General features: G+C 27.5%; 1 protein-coding gene and 1 pseudogene across 2 annotated transcripts; one reads left to right on the forward strand and one right to left on the reverse strand.

The window, feature by feature from the left end:
* The first annotated feature begins 5,445 nt into the window (after positions 1-5,445).
* Positions 5,446-6,941, forward strand: LOC111292306 (zinc-finger homeodomain protein 8-like). The gene has a single exon (XM_022884603.2). It carries the CDS (start codon positions 5,720-5,722, stop codon positions 6,722-6,724), a length of 1,005 nt encoding a protein of 334 aa, XP_022740338.2. The 5' UTR covers positions 5,446-5,719; the 3' UTR covers positions 6,725-6,941.
* Positions 6,942-16,329: 9,388 nt separating this feature from the next.
* Positions 16,330-17,214, reverse strand: LOC111292097 (mini zinc finger protein 2 pseudogene; annotated as a pseudogene). The gene is made up of 2 exons (XR_016345855.1): positions 17,034-17,214; positions 16,330-16,934 (listed from the first exon to the last, which is right to left on the reverse strand). The product of XR_016345855.1 is annotated as a mini zinc finger protein 2 pseudogene (transcript).
* Between the last annotated feature and the right edge of the window lie 7,009 nt (positions 17,215-24,223).

Raw genomic sequence — 24,223 nt, forward strand, 5'->3', positions numbered from 1 at the left:
TTCTTTATCTTGTAATCCCTTGTCCTTTCTTCAGGATTTAATCATAAGACTTCTAAGTTGAAATTTTAAATTTTAATCGACGGAGACTTCATTATTGAGTTCTAAAATCATAGGGGGACAAAGAAGAATGGAATTAGGCAGGCCACAAAATGTTGACGGAAAAAAAAAAAAAAAGAGAGGTTGTGGGCTAGGGGGGGTGTGGGAGGCAGCCGTGTACGTGAAGGAAGATTTATATCAGCTGGCAGGGGACTATGGTTAGACTTATTTCTCCAAAAGAATCCAATTACCCACACCCAACAAGAAACAAATGAAAAGAATTAGATCATGAAGAAGAACAGCAAGTAAATGTCAAATTAACCAATCCCAATAATTCATGTGACTTTTGTCCCTAAGAATGTGCTACCTAGGTCTTTAATTAGGTGTGTATGGTGTTCTGTCCTTGTTTCACCACCACCTGACGACATGCACTTTACCAAGAGCCTCGATCTACTTGTTTAATTCTTAGAACTTGATACTCTGACATTGAGATTTCATGTTATCTTTTAAGATTAAATATAAAAAATATTCTTTTATTATATTTTTTTTTGTTAATTTAAATTTTTAAAAAATAAAAATTAATTTTTATTTCATCATCCACTTGAATATTTAAAATTAATATCGTCAATTAACTTATTAATATAATATCAACATTCAATAAGATAATAATACATATAAAAAAATTTTAATTAACTTTATATTATCAATTATTACATAAACATTAAAAAAATTCAAAAATGCATTTTCATTTTCTTCATTTTCTTAGAAATGTTTTGTCTTTGCCAATCAAATCATGAAATATTCCAACAAACAACCCATGTATATATTCAGATATTGGTAAAAGGTCGTTATCCGAAGAACTGTTTCTCAAAATGTTCGAAGGCTTCAAGGAAAACCTATGCTATGTGCTTGTCAATTTCATCAATTATACTGATTGAAATGGTCGACAACGTATTTTGAATAATGATACGATTTTAATTGGCTTAAAAGAGTATAATGCTGTCAAAAATAATAATTTAATAATTTTAAATTTTAAAAAATATAAAACTATTTCTCGAATCTTTTTTTTTAAATTATTTTAATCAATTCAATTGATAACGGTCATTTACATGTAAGTTTACATATAGCAACTTATGAATTTGAAAACAAAGTTGGAGTAGATTGTATTTAAGAAATTTAAAATTTAAAAATTAAAATTTATAATATTTTTTATTAGCTCAAAGTTGCTATTACGGTTGACGTTTTTAATCCCAAAAATATGTCTATTAGGTGGAGAAAAATCCACGACATATTGCATACGTCTGTCCTAATTATTGAAAATCTATTTTTACCCGTAAAAGTTAAACTTGCATAAAGGACAAAATTTCATAGAATCCAAAAACATTAGATTACAATTTACATGGTATTGACATAAAGGGTGGATATGATTTTAATTAACCACAGTAATAAGCACCCCAAATGTTCAGTCAAAACATGTGGAAGGTACTTTCACCTTCAAAAAGGTCAAAAGTTAGGAATATAAAAAAAATAAATTAACAGTAAAAGAAAATAGTAAAAAAACATTTTTTGTAGTTTCCTTCGACAGCCTTTTCTACTAAGAAATTCAGAATCTCACATTTGAATGCAACGGTTGGTTTTACACAGCCTTGGATGATCAAACCTCAGCTTCGACATGATTGGTTTGCTTACGTCACTTCAATCCTCTGTGTAGAAACCTCATTGGCTATCTTCTTTTTATTTACTGATCTCAAAACCATTAATTTACTCCACAATCAGTGCTTCTAAGCCTTAAACCCTTTTTTAATCTGTCAAAATTTTAGTTTCCGAGTATTTTTCCTAAAAATTAAATTTTGATTGACCAAAAAAAAAATTTCTATTTATTAGTTAGATCAATCTATGTTTTATTAATAAATAAAAAGTATAATAATTTATTTTGAAATGATAATTTTAAAATTTTATAACTGCATTTATAAATTTTTTTAATCTTAATCATGAAATAAAAATATATAAATCCATTTAAAACCTTACACTCCCACGAAAAAAATAGTTTTTCTAACTCTCAATGTTTATTCCAATTGATAAATAAAATATTTATATATTTTTATCATTCAAGTTCAAATTTTACGAGAACACATTAGAGCAAAATTTTGAATACATTGAATTAATATGAGACAATACATTTTTTAAATCTTCCATGAAAAATGATTAAGCGTATTTTGAAGATATTCTTAACTTTTTTAATAAAAAAAATGCTTTTTAAGTGATGGAAATTAAAATTAAAATTAATATATTTATATTGTATATATTTCATATCAAACATATATAAATATACAAAATATTATATTAAAATTCGCATTAACTTAACTAACACTAATATGTTTTTTTTAATAAATCTATATAATATTTTTTTCAATTTTCATATTATTATTTTATGTTTAAAATTATCATATTTAATTGATATTAAATATTTATCAAACTCAATTTTAAATTTTTTATATTGTATTATAGTTTTATGTTTAAAATTAATAAATTTAATTGAAATTAAATGTTTATCGAACTTAATTTTAAATTTTTTATAACATATTATTATTTTGAGCCTAGAATTATATAATTTAATTGATATTAGATGTTTATGGAATTCAATTCTAAACTATTTATTTTTAATTTATTTTTACAAGTAAGACGTGTTTGGGCAGGTAAGTCAATAGGAATAAATCTCTATGTACTAATTTCTTTCCCTTACCGTTCTCTGTTGTTTAATTTAAGGCTGACACTATCAACAATAAAATTTTGACCAATTTTTTAAATGAAAATTTTGACTTTAATTTTCATCCGTCAAAAGGAGTACTTATTATTTTACTGTACCACGTGGCAACCTGAAGATGTAAAGTTTGTGCCAACGTGTCACAAGTGTCAGAATAATTAACACGTGTCACCCAATCATGGAGTTCTTTTCGAGTTTAGGGTATTATTGCTGGTGTTTATGGTTTTTTATTAACTTTTCGAGAATATTTTTGTGCCAAAATAAAAAATAAAAAGGTTTTTAAGTGATGTTTAATATGAGATTATTATTAAAAAATCATGAATTTACTTATGTGATAGTTATTATATTTGATAAGTATTAGATAATTTTAAATTATTGTGATTAATTAAATCATTATTTTAATTATATTATTGTCTTGAAATGTAATATAACTTTTATTCAAAAAAAAAAATTATCTTTAAAGTGAAATGATATGTAAAATTAATAATAATAATATTATCTATTTAATATGTAAATTAAAAATTTATTTTTTAAAAAATTATATTATTTTATATTATATATATTTACATTTTCAAACTAATATTTATGATAGGAAATTTAAATATAATTTTTGTATTTTTATTTTTTAATCTTTCATATATAATTTGGGTCCTTTTGTTTTCTTTTATTATAAATTTAATAAATTAGTTTTATTTTCCAATTAATTTTTTGCATAATTTATATTATAAAAATTAAATTATCTATCAATAAATATATTTATTAATATAATGATTTAATTATAAAATATATAAAATATTACTAATATTTTACAAATTATTATTTTCAAACAATATTAAAATCATTAACTTATATATTGATTATAATATACATGATTATTTTTATATTTTTAAATAAAATAATATTTAATTTTTAATAATATTAAATACAATTATCTTTAATTTTTTAAAATTAATAATTATTAATTAAATAAAAAATTTAAATTAAGAATAATAAAATTATCTTGACAATAAAATTATTATAATGATATTATAAAAGATAAGAAACAATACCTTAAATTATGATACGGTTTCAGGACGCTGGAGGTGTTAGGAGTGTAATAACGATGTCGTTGACAGTTTTTGGACGGAAGAATTGAGGGAGTTTTAAGACAAACAACGTTCAAACGTCCGAAAAATTCTGCCAAGCCGACAAAGATACCTTTATTTTTTAGGGCAATATAGTGACCTATAAAACACCTTGGCTGTCAATCTAACGTCCATAAAGACAATTTTACCACTACCCATACCTTTGAAATGAGGATAATTATGTCATTTCAAAAATTATACTACCCCTACTAGTTAAATTAAAGAAAAAAAAGTAAAGGGTTGCCAAAAGAATAAAAATTGAAAGGGGTAGGTTACTGTTAAAGGAGGTCCAGGCCATCCTGCCACTTGACAAATTTAAGATGGGTTACAGTCAATGTCTCAGAAATCAGAATTGCAGGTTTCCCCTTCTCTTTCTCTCCTCTCCTCTCCCGCCTTGGCTTATTGTCATCAGCTCAGTCATAAATTTTGCCCAAACCTAACAACTTGGTTTTTACTTGCTTCATTGCTTCGTTTACAATCAAATTAGCTTACTTTAATCCCCTATGTTCTAAATCTTTCATATTATTTTGCACAATGAAGACTTTTTTTTACTTTAAATGGAAAAAATTAATACTATTGCAAAACAGGAATGATCCGTCAGCAGCCTCATGATTATTTTAAGTAATTAGGATTTTGATAATTTCAAGTATTCAACAATACTTATGATTTTTGATGCAGACAATTTACTATTATAATATTTATAGAGTATATGATTCATGTAATCATAATCATACTAAATTTGAATTTTAAATATTAATTTTTTAAGAATTAATAATAATAATAATAATAATAATGTGAATCATTAATAAAATATTGAAAATTTAATTTTAATGATAAGAATTCAATATTAAATGATCTCAAAGTAAAAAAAATCTATAGTTAAGATAAGTATGAATGTTAAATAATTTTATGATATATCTCATTCCATTGGTGTAGGTTTTGAGTGAAAAAATGTATAATAATTTTCCAAGTTGGTGTAAGGATTTAATTTAACAGTTACATTCCAGAATGTTGTAGCTGCAAAATTCATTAGTAAAGGATAAAAAGGAAAGAAAGAGATGTGAAGAAAATTACAAATTGCTTGTATTTTTTGTGGCTAGGGGAGTCAAATAATTATTTTTATTTAATTTAAATATATATTTTTTATTTTATTAATAATATCTATAAATTTTTACAAATTTAATAATACCTATATTATATATTATATATTATTATTTTTTATAATAATTAGTTCAATAGATTAATTTTTTAAAAATATTTATTTGAATAAAATAATTATAAATACTAAAATTTTAAAATAATATATGTTAAAATAATTTAATTTTTTTTTTAAAACTTAAAAAATTTTCATCCCAAATGCAGCGTAAGATATATATATATATATATATATAAATATATATATATATTTATTACATAAACATATCTAACCCCAAGTGGGGTCAACAACTTAACCATGGATTAGAACTTGGGTTAAAAAAATCAAGTGGTTAAGAAAGACAACCACAAAAACGCAGATGTTCTATTATCAACAGTCATCACTGCTTTCTCCTTCCTCCGCCCTATCCTTTTCTTCCTTCATCCCTTGAGAAACAAAAAAAAAAAAACCAATATCCCCATACAAACTAAGAAAAAAGAACCTATCTTTCTTCCTTTTTCCTCCTTTTTTCCATTTCCAAACCTTCTTAATATCTCCCATGGTATTACAATTTTCATAAAACCCATATTGCAAACCTTTTTTTAAATTTATTTTCAGCTTTTTCTTTTTTCTTTTTTGTTAAATCTTGATGTTAGAGCCATGGAAATAGCCCCCACAAGCACCTACCCACTAAGTACTACACCGAAATCACCAGAGCCAGAGAGTGAAACTCCAACCCGGATCCAACCCGCCAAGCCCATATCTTTCACCAACGGTGTTCTCAAGCGTCACCAGCCTCACCACCACCATCACCACCTTCTCGTGCCAGCCATCGTCATAACCTACAAAGAATGTCTCAAGAACCATGCAGCCACTTTGGGTGGCCATGCTCTAGATGGATGCGGTGAATTCATGCCATCCCCAACAGCTACTTCAACTGACCCAACTTCCCTCAAATGCGCTGCTTGTGGCTGCCACCGCAACTTCCACCGCCGGGAACCTGAAGACCCACTTCCCACAACAGCCACCGCTACAATAGAATACCAGCCTCATCACCGCCACCATCCACCACCACCGGCAAGTCAGCCGCATCGTAGTCCTAACTCAGCTTCTCCGCCACCGATCTCATCATCTTACTACCCTTCAGCTCCGCACATGCTTTTAGCTCTTTCAGGAGGTCTCACAGGTGCATTAGACAATGCTCACAATAACTCTCATTTACCAGCTGGTGCTGCAACTCTTGGCCCAAACACTACGAATCATGGTTCGAACTCGAAGAAAAGATTCAGAACAAAGTTCACCCAGTTGCAGAAAGATAAGATGCTGGAGTTTGCGGAGAGAGTTAGGTGGAAGATGCAGAAAAGAGATGAAGAACTCATTCAAGAGTTTTGTAATGAAGTTGGGGTTGATAGAGGGGTGTTAAAAGTTTGGATGCATAACAATAAGAACACTTGTGGGAAGAAAGATCAAGCCAATGGAGGAGGAAGTGGGAATAATGGGAGTGAGAATAACAATAATACTGATAGTGGACTCAACCATGAAGACAACAATGAGAGTTATGGGAATAACAACAAAAACAACAACAATGGTCAGAATCTGAAACATCACTTTGAAACTGATAGTGTTGCTCATGTTGGATCTAATGGTTCTTCTGATTCCTCTTGATGATGATGATCGGCTTCATCTTTTCTTTCTGATGGGGAAATAATAAGCTGTTAGATATAGAGAGTAAGGACTTGTTTATTAGCTGTTTTTTTCCTTTTCTTTTTCTCAATTTCTCCTTTTCCTGATCATTTTGTTGCTAATTAGTTTAATTAGTGATCATCACTTTGTTGAGGATATAACATGGGAAGAGCTTTGATCCAAAAGGGAATTTATTTTCTTTTCTAGTACTAGTAGTATTTTTCTCTTTCCTTCACCATTTCTTTCAAATTCTGGTTTTTTGGGATCATAAACTACCATGGTTTCTGTTTTCCAGGCAGTGACAAAAAAAATCTTAAACCTTTGAATTTGTAATGTTCCCTTAGACAGAGATAAGAGAGAGAAACAGAGGGAAAGAGAGAGAAATCGCTTCCATATCCCATTATCTTCTGCCTGAGAGGAAGAAGGCAGAAGGTGTTAATAAAACTTGTATCAGATTATTTTAACGTATCCCATTAGCTTAATACTAACACTTTATGTTTAAATTTATGTACACAATAGCCTTATATCGGAAGATGTTTAATAATTTTTATTTTTCTGTCGAGCAAGATTCTTATAGTTGATTGCCTAGAGGGAGCATATCATTTTAATATCTTCTCAATCATCAGCTTTACTTTAATTTTTTCTTATCAACCCAAACAAGGGGTGGGGTGGTCTTTACCTCATAATTTAAGATGATTTTTCAGAATAATTAGCTCCCTCTGGAATCCGGACATTTGTTTGTTCATAATTGCAATATTTTTGTGGCTGAGATATCCTGATAAAACTTATTTTTTATAAAAAAAAATTTTGTTTAGTTATTTTTTTTTAAATCCTAATTTGAAAATAAAAAAAAGCGAGGTAATGTAATTTGAATTTTAAGTTTACTAATTTTCACATCGTAATAAAGCTAAATTTAAAATTCTTAGGATTATTTACAACTTTAATTTATTCTTCTTAAAGTACAAAAAGAATGCTTAATTCTTATAGCTTTCTTCTTGCTTTAGCTTTTTTTTTTTTATTATTATTATAGTTTTAAGATAATACAGGATTTTTCTAAGCTTTGATGGGCCATATTTAGGGTATAAAATATTATCTAATCTCTTGGCATTATGTAAAACTAAGGATAATCTAATCTTTGCTTTATGCAATTTTTTATTTCACTTTCCTTTTAAGGAAAAGAAGAAGAATTTGAAGTATCCATTCTTTCTACTATTATCAGTCTTCTTATTGTATGGTATTATTATTAAAGTTAGTATTAAAATGGGAGATTATGACAAAAGAAGTAAAACATAAATGTTTTATGTTTTGGGTGTCTTGTCTATAACAACAAACCTTTCTGGGTTTGTTTTGATGAAGTCATGTAATCTTGGTGGATGGGGGTACATATTCTTAAGACCAGGGAGATTCACTAGTTCCACTCGAATTTTGAGCTTTGGCCTGTTTCCAACATTAATTTTTAATTTAATTTAATTTAATGTTATTACCTTCTTTTTTTTTTTATAATATCAAGAATAGCTATTAAATTATAATAAAATATTTAAAATACTATTTCAATTTAAAATTTTTTTAATATAATATTTAAATTATAAATCTATTAATTAATGTGATATTAAAAATAATATTTGTTTGTCATATATTATTATTTGAAATTAATTATATTAAAAGTAAATATTACATTAATTAATAGATTAATAATTTTAATATCATTTTTTAAAAAATTTTAAAATTTAAATATTTTATTATAATTGAAAGATCATTCTTGACATTAATTTTTTTTTCTAACATTGACGGCTAAGTAGATGGTTTGATTGAGAATTTTGTTTTTGAAGGTTAGAGATTTTGAGGAAGTTGAAGTTTTTAACCATGGTCGGATTCTTTCAAATTGAAGTTTGAAGGTTTAAAATTATTTTTTTTTTTAACTTTTCTGTTGGGTTTAAAATTTGGGTGTATAAGATGTTCTGTCATTATTGTTCAAGTTGGGAAAAGAAAAAATAAATATAAAAGTGAGATGGAATAGGTTTATCATTTGTTAATTTTGTTTAGTGTGATTATAAGTTTGTGTTAGCTTTAATTATAATATTGAAATGAATTATGATTAATATAATATTTAAAAGGTTAAACTATCAATCTGAGTGCCCATTTCTGTTCATGAAAGAAATTGTTTGGTGTAATAAACTGACATTACATCAATAATATTTTTTTAGGTTAATGACTACATCAGCAATAGTTTTTTTTTTTTTTTTTTGCCATTTTCTTCCTCGGTTTAATCTTTACACGTAGTGCTGGGAAAGGCTACGTCTAATTCACCGCATCTAGTCATAATGAAGAAATTGGGATTTTTCATTTAATTTAATCTTACTTAAGACATTTTACTTTTTATTTCATTTTTACGAGCAATTGAGATTTTGTCTTTCACACAATAGTTGAATTAATATGATCAAATTTAATCAATTTAAATCGATTAAATCAATTAAAATCAAGTCTTTTTTATTGTTAACCTCGGCTTATATCTTTAGTTTTAGGTTTTTACTTTTATTTATTATTGTTATTATTATTTATTAATTAGAAAACATTCAAATTTTAATTCTTTTGTTTTTAATAAAAAATATAAATATCGAAATGTCAATTGTGTGATATTTATATTTAAATGTTTAATTTAATGATAAATAAACGTATTTTTATTTAGGAATGAAAAGAAAAAACTTTGCGTGGTATCTACGCATGATGATGGCACAGGCTGTACATACAAATATTTCAGATTGAGCTGTTTTTTTGGACTGTTTCTTCAAAATATTTTAACTATAAAAATAAATATGGACCAATAGCTAGAAGCCCAAGCAAAAGTAACGTGAGGTTTCAATTGCAAGCATGGTCTTTCCTTATTGTAAAATATAGCAAAATTTAAATTTAAATTTAATTGATTTTTAAATATTTATTTGTTAAAAAATATATATTTAAAAATTTAAAAATTTTATATTTGCATATATTTTATTTTTAAATTATAATTTTTTTTTAAAAAAAAGTTACCGTTGTTAAAAGTTGAAATTTAAATTTATTATGAACTCCTCTGTATTAAATAAAAAAATATAATAATTTGTTGAGATAAATAATTTAAAAATCATTCATGCAAAGTTTATGATATTTCATTGTAATTTTCATTTGGTTTTTACAATTAAAACTACGAGAAAGAAAGTTATTGAATCATTTCATGTTACTATTTTACGCTTTGAATAGAAAAATGGAATATGTGCATGCATAGATAATAACAGAAACCAAATTATTTTTCTTGATTGATATTTATATTTTGGTAACTATTTTTGCTCAATTATGATCTCATAAGAGAATAGAATAGAATACGAAGAATCTAAGAGCATGATTCCTTTCTTTGAATACAAATTGTAGATTGATGTTTGAGTAGCAACTACTCAAATAAAACTTTTGACTGTTTGAGAAACTGGGGCAGAGAAAAAACCCAAAGCATTTTCTAGGCTATACACAAGAAGCCTTCAAGCAAACAAGTACCATACTATTTCTTTTGAGTCGGCGAAGGGCGAACTTTTCTAATCCCGATTGTCAAATAAAAAATTATGCAACATTAATTGAGTTGAATATTTAGAATTTGAAGTGGATGAAGACCAAATTTTCCAAAATTTGATTTTTAAGCAATAAATTATATCAATTATTGAGTTAAATGTTCAATAATACAATTATGAGACGGTGAATTTAGTTTATAGTTTGGTGTAATGATGCAGAAGCTGAAATTAGGGTCCATTTGGAATTTAAAATAGGGTAAATTAGGCTATTCCTTTGTTGTTGGAGATTTCTTCAAAGGTAGGCTTGCTAATGAGCCCTCTAATTAACCTTGGTTATTTAGGTCCAAGACAGAATTCAACCCAACAACCTTGGCTATCAGCTAGCCTATTATTTAATCATGTGGAAATTGCCGACAACGTAAGCTTCATATCCACCATGCTACACATTAATGGGAAGGCCTAAGGATTCAAAAGATAATAGCTAGCTACTTATTTAACTCTTTAATTTTTTGCATTTAATTATTGTGTGCCAATGCAAATATCGTTATGAACTTTACGTGTAAGATTAACATTGTATTATACAAAATTAAGATTCATCAATCGTAACAGTTACCATAAGTTTTAAAAAAATTGAAAGTGATTTCAAGTTTAAATTATGTTGCTTCATTTTCACAATGAATTATAACACATGGACATGATAAAAGCTAAACAAATTAAGGCATACATTTGAAGGGGTTCGTGTCGTACTGAGTTTGGATGGAGTTTGCAACTTGGGAAATTTAGAGAAAAACAACATTTCTGAATTTATTACTCTTATTTTCAAAGGGTGGTTTCTTGGCCATGTCCAACTTTCAACCCCACGACTCCCCATCTTTCATGAACGTGGCTATGACACGATACTATTTCTGGTAAATTACAAAATTATTACATAATTCATTTTAGAACTTGCAACTTTAGGCATGGTTAATTAATTTTTTTTAATAAAAAAGATTGTAATCTAAAAATAACAAAAGGAGCTTACAAATATTAAAATTTGAGTTATAAATTTATTGGATATTAACTCATAAAGATAATTGTATGATTAATTGAGTTACAAATTTGTTGAATATTAATTCGACTTGACATAATTAAAGGTGATTGTATGATTAATTGGACGAGTCTTAGGTTCAATGAATTTTCACTCTTTTTTTTTTCCATTTTACAAAAGAGTAGTAAGAGGAAGAAAAGAAAGCATGTAGATGGAAGATGCTCATTCATTAGGTTATAAAAGCACTGAAAGACTAAACCTAAGGCTTATACTTTAAATCCCTTTCCCATATGCTTGCTCAAGGAAAAGAAAGGGAAGGGCACGTAAGACATGTTTGCTAAAATCAGTTATTTCAAGTCAATTAGAGGACCACAACAATTAATTGCAGCATAATTTTTATTTGCACTTTATTTTGTGGTCCAACTATTCTCAAGTCATATGTCCCTAATAATCTCCATGTTTGATTTTGCCACTTGCTTTATGAAATGCTTCAAACAATGACTTTTGTTAACGTTTGTTGATTTAGATTTAGATTACAATTAATGAACTATATATTAATTGGAATGAGATCAGTCAAATAAACGAATTTCATATAATTCAAAAAATTTATTTCTTCTTTATTAATTAAGAATTTAAAATACCTACGGCTTTACATATTAATCAAATTTATTTTCAAATGAATTGAATTGAATTTTCGTTACGTTCCAAAACACATTGATGTTAATAGAAGTTGAAACTTAATCTAATGTTTAGCCAAATGGTTGTCTCAATCCAAAGCTCATTTTCTTGATGGCTCACAAAATCTAGAGGAATATAATCTTTGAATTTTGAAAGATCAAAGCCATGAAAGCAAGTTGGAATGGTCTTTAGCTCCTATCCCACCAAGTTTTGGACTTTTAAACCTTGTGAAATCAAAGTGGAAAGAGCCCAAATTGTCTGACCCAAAATTTAGGAGACCAAGTGGCCATTTTCCTTTCCCATTCATATCGATTTTGTGGCTAATTTTGAGTCAGAATGTTAGCAAACTTGACTTGTTTCGAATCTGCAATCTTTATCTAAATTTTCGTCCTTTATCAACCTAATCAAAGACACATAATAACATAATAATTAGTGAGGAAATTCATGCTCGTTAGACCTTGAACTTAGGATAATTTTGATTGGCAGTTTGGACATGAGTTCAGACAAAGTAGCTAAGAAAAATAAATTTCGTTGGGTTTTCATTGCACCTAAAATTTTTATGTTGTCTAGCCCAATAACAAGGCAGCCCATTGGTGATCAATACCCATTAATGATGGGTCACTTTCGACTGTCGAAAGAATTGATGGAGTCATCTTCATAATACCAACGTTCAAGGGAACTTTCCCAAGTAGGACAGTTATCAATTTCTAATTAAAACTGATCTAACTCTATTTATATATTTTTCTTTTCTCTCTGTTATCCCTTGTCTAGTCCTAAAGCTTCTCCTTAATTTGTTTTTCCATCCCTTCATGCACAAATTTTTTTTTTGTTACGTGCATGAATCCTTATTTTATTTATTTTTAAATAATAAGTATATGTTGAATATTTAATTATATATTATAGAAATATTTAAAATTAATACCATAACAAAAAACATATTTGAAATTAATAAAATGCATATATATTAACATGTAAAATTTGGCTTATGTGCAAAATATATTAGATTAACATAATATTTATTACTTTCAATTTTAATGTAAATTAAAACTTTAACTCAGTTTTATTAATCAAATAAATGTATTTAATGAAAGCAATTAAGTGGAGGTAGAGTTCTTATTTTTAAATTGAATAAATCTTATTAATATTTATAATTAAAAATTTTAATATGAAAATTTAGAAAATATTTATAATGTATATTTATTGTCATCAATTCAAAATATTCTTCACATCCATAAATATATATATATATATATTAATATTATAGTTATAGATTATTTAGTCACCAAGAAGAAATTTTTTTTTGGGGGTAGTTTAATATTTATATTGAAGTAATAAAAAAGTTTGGGTTGAAAAAGTGTTATTAAATTGTGTGGTTAAAAATTTTAATTGTTTTGTATTGTAGTGAAAAAGAATGATAAGTAATTGAAATGTCTAAAAAGATATATATATATATAAAATAATAAAATATTAAAAATATAGGATAATATAATAATTTTTTATTTCAAAAAATTTTTTTCACCGCAAAAGCACTTCTTGAGTAATTTTTTAATTTGTTTGGGTTGCAAGATAAAACTTTTAAACTGAAAAATAATTTTGTTTTTGTTGTTTAACATTGAGGTTGAGTCAAAAACATTTTTTGAACGCAAAAACTAAATTCAAAACTAGTTCTTAGTACGACATCTAATCCATTCAATAAAAAAAAAATTAATAATTAAATAAATCAACCAATACGAACAAAGAAAAAAATGGACTAAACTTACAATGAAAAATTAATAACGTAATGTTTAAGTAAATCGAAGATTAAGCATCTTCACAAAAGAAAAGAAAAGAGAAACTAATCCATCATCCAAATGTTTCTTTCACTTTAATTATAAAAAAAAATTTTCTTTTCATCTTTCTAAGGAAGGCTGTTGTATGCCTCATTCCAAATCAATTAATGAAACTAAAAGATTTTATATATGTGCTTAAATTTCATTAGTGCTCAGCTGAAATTTTATGAGGACAGAAAGTTTTGACTTTTTTTTTTTTTTTTTGCGCCAATTAGAATTCAATCAAAGGAAACATAGAGAAAGATCTTGTTCTCAATTATGAAAACATAAAAGATATTGTTGAACTCAAATAATTGAGGAAAATAAGTTGCACTCAATCTACAAAATGAACAAAAATACAAGCTAGGTCTTAAAGGAAAAGCTTTCCATCCCTAGAAAAAAAAAAAAAGACTAATTGATAACCTAACTTATGCACTACTTCTTGTAACTCTTTTTTTGCATTATTATTATTTTCTTTTGAGAGGTAAGATATTCTTAAACTTTGTCTAATACATTTTTCTTTGGATCGGTCCAAATAGATTTATTTACATCGAATTTAATGAATTCATTAATAATTATTTTCTCACACTCTTTCAACAAATTCGAACTTGAGACAATAAAAATAAAAAGAATAAACTCTATTATCACTTGAGCCAACATCATATATTTTTCTTTGCAATATTGCTTTAAGAATATATATCATAAGATCAAATTATGCATAGATTTGGGATATTTTCAAAATCGACATCTACCTGATTGAGCTCTACGTATACCTGAAGGATTGTTCCCTCTATACTCAATACCTAACTTGAAGAAAGAAAAATCTGCTCCTAACTTGAAGAAAGAAAAATCTGCTTACTCACCTCACATGGCAAATATCTAACCTTTTGATGATCACGAGTCTAGCCTCATTTCCCTTTATGAAGAGAAAGTTTGGAAATATTGAACCATTCTTGAATTTCTAATAGTACATATCTAGCTGGATATTTGCAAATAAATTGGAAAAACAAAGTTTGAAGTTTTTGTTTTGACCTCTAAATACGACTGTTCAACATAAAAGTATATATTTACTTTAAAGTGAACTATAGTTAAATAATAATATGCTAAAAACTTAAAATTAACTAAGTTGATTCATACAATCATTTTTAATAAGTAACAGCAGATCTGAGATTCGAATCTGAATACAATAACCCCTTCTTTGTTCTTGAGACATGATTTTTTTTTTCTAAAAAATATAATATTACCAACGAAAAGAAGTTATATAAAGCCTTTAAAGCTAAAAGTTGTCTAATATTCTATCATCTTTAACAACCTTTTCTTTTAGTGTTAAGATCAATGAACACTATTGAACAACAGTAACGAAATCATAATTTTAATTACATTTTTTTAAAAAAATATTATGGTATACAAGAAAACAGGGATGTTACCGTTCGAAGATTTTTACTCTAAGGCCAACCTTTATTTCAACCCCAAGTGGTTAGTTTAAGCTTTACAATTGGATTTTAAGTACATCACTAAGACAATTTCCCATCATAACAACCAGCAGATTAGAACACTTTAGGAAATATTCCATTAGTGATTAGATATGTGGGCCTGTGAACTTAAATACAAAGTGATCTAATTACCATACAGATTAGACTTCCACATTTAGGAAATATTCCTTGGATTTTTGCCCTGATCATCACAAGATAATGTTGCTTGTAAAAATTTCATAGATTATTGTTTAATCAGACGTATGTTCTTCCTTTGAGTTGTGGCATCTTAATCGACTCTTTTTGGTTTTCTTTTGGTATGGCCTAATGGCTTATTGTTTGCTATTCTAAGTTGTTGTTGTTGTATCCTCTTTTTTATTTATTAATTTTTAAAAACTTGCCTACTTTTTTGTTTTAAAGAAAGAAGATAATGTTGCTAATGGTTTGGTGAAAAAGCTTACTGGCATCAATATATATCATCTAAGAGATGCGTGATAACCCCTTATGCAGGTTTCAATCATGATATATACACAACTCAAACAAGTGAAAGCACCATGAAAATTTGGAATTTAATTCCAAAGGAGATGAAGCAAATTTACAACTCAAAAACAAATTACAAAGCTACAATTTCAATTATACAAATTCAGAGCTAGCAGCTAGTATATAATTTACTTTTACAAATTTGTTACCACTGGTTGATGGTGCTGTTCATAAATCATGCTTAAGTGAAAGAAGAATGTTTCCTTAATTGCTTTCTAATTACCATATACTAATTTGAACAAGAATCATAAATTTAATCATCCAAAAGGCATGCAAAGTCACATAACACCTCATACAACTACAATCATTTTAAGCAGATCATGGAACTGCAGAAACAGCAGCAAAGTTAATTGCTAAACATATATATTCCTAATGGAGTTAGTCAAAATCATCACCTTTTTCCCACCTTTAAGCAAATTTTATTCTCCCTATCAAGGAATCAAGCTAGAGAAACTGAAATTGCCAAGCTAGGTCAACCATGGGCCATCACTCCATTATGGTGTAATCAACAGAAAAAAAAAACCATTAATTCCTTCATCAACAACATGACACAAATTCTTTTGATCTCTTCATAATATAGAAAACAAGCTAAGAAAAAAACCATACCTTCAAGAAACACAACACAAATTATTGATAGGGGATAGGTTTTTCCATGACTGATGATCATGTCTCCGCAAAAACTCAAAACAGTTACCAACATATCAAAGCAAACACATACATGATTACATAATTGAAACCTTCCATTTATATAAACATGAGCAGTAATTAATTTAATAAAACTATATATTTAAGCTCCGTTGGAAGAAGGAGGTGAAGAGCACTCGCAAACTACCTCAGTTTCAACTTCCCTTCTGTGGAAATTCCTGTGGCAGCCACAAGCAGCGCATGTAAGGGCTGCAGTTGTTCCTTCTTCTCCACTGGCCATGAATTCCCTGCACCCATCAACAGCATAACCTCCAACGGAGGCGGCATGATTCTTTTGGCACTCCCCATATCTCACACTTCTAATTGTCAATGATGAATTGGTGGTGTTTCTTGTTGGCTCCTCCCTTCTCACAACTACCTGTCGCTTCCTCATTTCGCGAACCCCAAATTGTTCTCTAAAACCTTCTTCACCACTAAACCCTTGTAAAACTGAACCACAATTTTCAAATTTGATCAATGACCAAGAATAAAAAACTGGCATAAAAAAAGCAAAAAAAAAAAAAAGGATTGAGAGAAATTCAATAGTACTAATATATAGAAAGAGAGGCAGAGCTTTTAGTCTGAGCTCAGGACCAAGCCCTAACCCTAGTGTATATATTTATAGCACCAAAGCCTTGTTACATCCCCTTACTATATTGTTATTTTAATTCTTTACTTGTGAGAATTGGGTTTTTTTTTTCCACTAGTAAACCCTACTTGTGAGAAATGATTGTCCAACTGCCTTAGCAACTCATCAGAGTTTAGTGTTATATAATAATAAAACTATTACCATTAAGCTAAGGCAAATCCTAAAATGATGATAAAACCTTTTTTTTTAGGGTTTATATTTAATACACTATCAGTGTATAAATTATATACACTGTTAGTAAATAAGATGATGTCATCTTATTAATGAAGTAAATCAGATGATATAATCTCATTAATGAGTAAGTTTTTCAAAAAAAATTATTTTTGTATATTTATTTTAAGGGTTGACATTTGCTTATTAATGAGGTAGCATCAGATTTATTAATAGTGTATAAAATCTATATACTGATAGTGTATTAAATATAAACTCTTTATTTTATTCAAAACTGTGATTGATTTAAAATGGAATGAACAGCTAAGCTTTAGCTTTTTTTTTTTTTTTTTAATACTGCTTGGCCCCTAAACTGATGTTAAAAGGCATTGCCTTAGTGCTTTGATACGATGCCAACATCAATTGTCTCTACCTTGACCTAAAAACGTGACTCATCTGAAGCTTACTAGCATGCCTGCCAAACCTGTACAGGAAAACAACATCTTGTTTATTTAATTTGCACATAGCAGATTTTGAACATATTATGCCACATGAGACACAAAAACACTGTATGACCCTTTCTTTTGCTGAACTCAAATTCATTGAAAATTATCGATTAACTTAGTTTTATTAACTCTTTCCAGCATTAATATGTTTCTTTGTATGAAAATACCAAAGAATTTTACATTTCAAATCTGTTGGAGTACAAAATGATGCTACTGTGAATTCATGCATGGAGACTGTCGATTGAAGTACTGAATCTTCTACTTCTATTCTCACATTAAATTGGAGTCACAAATGTTGAATTTTTTAGTGCAGTTTTTGAAGTATATATATGAGATTAACCTACTAATTTACATCTTTAATCAAGTTTGTTCATATATACATGGATTTGATAAAATCGAATTGGCTGAGCAAAAAAAAAAAAAAAGTTCATTTATACAGTACAAGGTCCGTACATAGATTTGAAATATATTAGGTTTCTGCTGCCATATCATATGGATGAAATCGGTAATGTACAAAGGTTCTTTCATAGACTAATTTTTGAAGGTGGAAACACATGGATTTGATGCTAACATTACATGTGCTCTAATGTTATTTACCAAACTTTATTACTTTTCAGTATTTTAATGAGGCTTCAAGATATTTTCTTTGTTGTTAGGTAATTTCTACTTGGAAAATGGTGAGACAAAGAATTTTTGCTCCATCCATGTAGTTTTTGTTATAGAGAAAATGACACAGCTCTTTAGTTCTTTTTATCATTACATTTGAAGAAAATTCGAGAAGTTTTGATTAAACCCATAAGTGAAAAAAATAAATTCAAGCCCCATATCATAAAATTATGTTAGTAACAATAACAAATATATATGCTTTGCCTTTTGGCAACAGAATTGGAAAAGCTATTATCTCCTCCACCAACCCCAACTCAATGCCCTTAAACGTTCTATTGCTGTTTTTCTCTCCCTCTCAAACCTTCTTTGAATGGCAAAGATAGACTAAAAAGCAAAGAAAAGCATAAAAAAAAGTCCACACATCCTATGGCCCTCTTAAGGGTATCACTGAGAATATTTGGGAACACAAAGTTTAATAGCTTTAATTTTTTTATTTGGGCCCATTTCAAGCAATAAGAACTGGCAAAAAATATATGAGATAACCCCTCTCCCAAAATAGAAGAAATGAGATTAGAATTTCCAAGTTTGATGAGTCAGAGAATGAAATTTTAAATAAAAAAATCGATTTAGAAGTGCTTTTTGGGTATGTGATACAGAATTAATGGATCATTATAAAAATCCAATGAATTCCAATGTTACTTTGTCTGGTTTTTTCAAATCAGTTTCAAGTAATTTTGTTCCAATTATTAGCAAATTAAGTTCCCAATGTTTTCGTGATATATAATCAATCGACATTTGGTTAGGTAATGTTGGTAAGGGATATTGATGGGAGAGCATGCAATGTTGCAATAAGCTGCTAAGTTTTTCCATTTTTGATCATCAGGTGGAAGATATATATATTTTTTCTAGAGCTGCCTTAAAGGAAATTATGTGCAACGATGAACTTATTTGGGATAGTGCCAGCATATTCATTGTCCTTTTGAGAACACATGATGAACTGATTAGCTAATATTTGGGAAAAAAAAAGTGGTTTCTTTTCTTTTATTGTTTGTGAGAGAGATGGTGCTAGAGGTATTCATCTTAGTTGGTACGACTAATAGGGTATATACGTGAAGGGCATGTTTGTTTTACTGAATCATAAAGACAATCAAATAAGATAAGACAAAAATATTATGAAAAACCCTAAATAATAACTACATCATGAGTTGTCCAATGAGCCTCAGAAAATAAGCAGGCATGGTGGTTAAATTCTGAAGTTTGTTTGTTTGAGATTAAATGTAAATTAAAAATTAAAAAATAACTATATCATGAGTTTGTTTCAAAAGACAATGAAATGGGTTTAAATAAATTGATAAGTCGATTAATGGTATGTTCACATTAAATGATTTAATTATAAAATAAGAATAAAAATGATCCAATTGAGGATATAAATTGCATTTTGGGTGGGGAAATGTTTGATAATTGCTCAAAATTGAATTGTATTCCTTCTCCATTAATGTTGATATGTAGGTACCATTTTTTTAGGAATTTATCAAATCAACTAACACAAATAAGATGTGAGCTGTAATAAGAGTACCTAGAAAAGATCAAAAGGGAAGAAAGACATTTATTAAGGACAGATTTGTGGATTGACAGAGACTTAAGTGCATGATTGTGTTTTGAGAAGATGTTGAAATGATGAGACCTCTTTGCCACTCACCAACCCAACCCATCCCAACCCAATTAGTGATGCCCACTGTAAAAAGCTTATTGATTTTGGCTTTTTAGGTCATCAATTAGTGATGCCCACTGTAAAAAGCCTATTGATTTTGGCTTTTTAGGTCATCAATTAAGCATCTTAGGCTTCTAAATCACATAATTTTCCATTTTTCAAAAAAAATTGTGATATCCCAAAGTGACATTAGAACTCACAAAAAAAAAGTCAGTCTTGATCAAGATAACCCAATAATGTAGATTAAAATGGAAATCTTGATACAAAAATGGAAAGTCGGTGTTGATTGATGCAACATTACAAGAAGGACTCTTATCCTCTCTGAAACTATATTACTGCTATTGTATTGCCTGCCTCTCCTGCATGCAAAAAAGCATCTACCTTGTGCAAATGAAACTCTTTTGGACCACAAAATGACCAGTTGTTGATATATTATTAATTTCCAACATGTTTACCATATAGTAATATTTGATGAGAGTTTCATCTCCAAAGTCCAAATTCATTGCATATATAATTAAAAGAGTAGAATATTAAATGCAAATGCTCTTTTTTTCCCAAGTTGAGCAAACTCACTTTGGCATATCCTCCTATTTGATATCCTCATTTGGATTTGAGACTGATCTTACAAATTAATAATCAAAGCTTGCAAGGTGGAATTTTGGATAGCTGCTAATCTCATTCAATTTGATAACTTTTTACCATTTTGATTAAAAGTGTTGGCATCACCAAGATTGTGGAAGATATATGTGGTTCCCACTCTTTCAAGCTTGCCTGTCTGTAGATCACTTTATTTGCTATTAGTTGATGGATACGTTTTCACCAAATTGAAATAATGAAGGTAAACCTAAATCTTACTGAAGATTTTGTTTTTTACGAACCATGATTAGGATGATAATTTTTTATTTCAATATTTACTCGTTTAATACTTATAGTTAATATTTGAAAGTAAAAAGTGGAATGATAATTCAAAATAAAAATTATTAAAAATCATGTGATATATTGATAAAATTAATGTTGAAATTTTAAATCTATTGATTAGAAAATGATATACAAGTTATAAATCTCATAAAATAAGTATAATTACTTGAAATAGACATGTTATTATCTTATATATATATATATATGTATATACTCACTTAGATTTTTAGTGAATTCGATTCATGACATTATATTTGAATGGATGTTATCGTTGAATTAATCAAGCTGGATCTATAAAACGCGAATCGCATTTTTAACCAGAAAAAACATGAATTAACTGTAGGAATTAAGGGTCAACAAGTTTAGTAGGACACTCAATCTGTGACGACCTAATTGGATCCATTGTTTATCTATAATATTGGCTTTTTGAAAATTCCAGATTTGGAAAATAGTTTTAAGTATCCTACTCAATATTGCCATCTCCAGTCTGGTGAAACAATTTATTGAACTTAATAAAAAAATTAAAACGGCATCAATTATATTTTTGCTCTTAATCCGATGCCTATTAGAGTAGTACAACATACATAATCATGTAGTAACATCATTAAGGCTAAAATATTAATAAATGTTATTGTGCTTTAATTTTAAAATTCTCAGATAAACTCCTATTCTTCTGTGCATTCAATTAAATCTTTGAAATAACATTTTTCTTTAACTAAACCCTTAAATTACTATTTTTATTTAATTAAATTCTTAAAGTATTATTTTTATTTAATTAAACCCTTAATTTTTTCATGAATTTATGTTATTTTCATGCAAAATTAGGGTTTAGTTAAAAAAATATAATGTATGAGTTTAATTAAATACAATAGAAGATTAAGGGTTTAATTGAAAATTTTAAAAAAGCATAAGGACATTTTTTAATAATTTTTACCACCATTTAGAGAAGTAATTTGATTGTACAATAATAAAGGAAAATGCTAAGGAGCACCTTCATTAATAGAAATATATTTGTTACAATGTTGAATATAAAATGATTTTTTATGTTTCATACCTGTATACACTTCATTTTATTCCAAATCTTTTAAATTTTTTTTGAATTTTTATACCATTAGTCAAAATTTGGGCTTTTAAAATTTTTTGGACTTGAATTATGTTATTGAGCCATGGGCTTGATTTGGATTATAAATTTACTATTGATTTGGTTTCATGTAGTTATTTATTTATTTTACTTTTATTTCTTTTCACTTTTTAAAAGTAAAAAAAAAAAAAATCGGAAGAAATTTTAGATGATGTTGCTTTTAGAGATAAAGTTTTAGATTTAATCTGGAAATTAAATTTTAAAATATAGAGTAAATCTTTTTGGAACCAAGACTTTGTTTTGATTTTAAACTTTATTTCAATTGAGATTCTTTTTTATTTAAACAATTTCTACAAACATTGGGAGCTAGCAACTTCTTCCATTACAAGAAATTTGACATATACTGATACTAAAAAAATCATTAATAAAACAAAAAAATCTATTAGTATAGCATAATAAACTTTATACTAACAACCAAAATATGTATTTCGATGAATTTTTAACTATCAGTATATCTCTTTTCGGTATAAATCTATACTGATGATTTTTTAGGCGTCAGAATAACTCGTAGAGATATACCTACGGTTTAAGACTGTTAATAAATGTATATCTATTGGTATAGCATTTATTATGTGTTTCATTGTTATATTTTTTACCAACAGTTAACACCTATTAGTATAGACTTGTATGTTTTAATTTTTCTTGCTTATACTGATGGTTAATACTCGTTAGTATAGACTTATAATTTTTGTTTACCTATATTAACGCTTAAAGCTTGTCAGTATAGATTTGTATATTTTAATTTTCTTATCTATACCGATAGCTAGCATCTATTAGTATAGACTTACATGTTTTAATTTTTCTTACTTATATTGATGATTAATGCCTGTCAATATAGACTTATAATTTTTCTTACCTATACTGATGCTTAGCATCCGTTAATATAAACTTGTATTTTTTAATTTTCTTACATATACCAATGGTTAGAAATTGTCCATATAAAATTGTATGCTTTAATTTTCTTACTTATACTGACGGTACAAGATTATCAGTATAGACGTATATGTTTTCATTTTTTTATGATATTTTATTGACAATTGGTGATTGTTAGTATCACTTGAAATATTCCAATGATCAAGTGTGATAGTATAAATGCTAAGACATTGGTAAAATTTTTTAAAAATTATATTTCAATTATTAATAGTAATTTATTTATAATCATAATAAGATATGTTTTCATATAAACAAAAAAAAAAACACAATAAAGTAAAAGATATTTAATAATATTAAAATTACAAGTAAATTATTTATAATCCGCAAACGTAGTATAAATGAAAAACTAAAGTCATTGTATCAAGTCTGATAAAATGAACATAAATAAAGAGTTACACTACTTCACCTTAAAAACATAATCATAAATTTGCACCACCAGATACCTAAAAATCTTTTGATTACTTTAAAACTTCAATAGAACTCTGAACAAGATAATCTTAAAAAATCTAAAAATGAATAAACAATTACAAAACCACCTTAATAAGAAAAAATATACATGTACCTATTATAAGCCCTTTCCAAAACCAAAATATTTTACACAACAAAAAATTTTTCATATACTGATGCTTAGTTATACTAACGGTGAAATTGCATCAGTAAAAGAGACTTTTACTGACAGATTTTTAATACCGTTAGAATATACATACTTATACCAATACTTTATTTAACCATCAGTATAAATAAATCTTTTTTGATGGTATATAACTATCCGTCAGTATAAATATATTATGTATTGATAGTTATTAATGTAACTGTTGTAACGGTTTTGTGTTCGTACAACGAATTTGAAAATGAAATAAAAACAAAACGGAGTTGCCACCAATCTTTTTTGGTAAGGTGCGATTGGTCACCTATTAAAATATATCATTTTAATGAAATCTTAAAATTTATTAAAATTTATTAAAAAGATAATTTTATGGTCTACGCAACAGTCTAGATTTGGGAGTCGGTTACGTGTGGGGGAGGATTAACACCCCTACAGCACATGTTTAAAACGGTACCAATTAACTACGTGTTATCCTTTGATTTTGATAAAAAATAGTCTTATTTTCGATTTTTGAAAAA

Source organism: Durio zibethinus, chromosome 10 (genome assembly GCF_047325235.1).
Source record: "Durio zibethinus cultivar Kanyao isolate XHJ-2024 chromosome 10, ASM4732523v1, whole genome shotgun sequence".
NCBI lineage: Eukaryota > Viridiplantae > Streptophyta > Magnoliopsida > Malvales > Malvaceae > Durio > Durio zibethinus.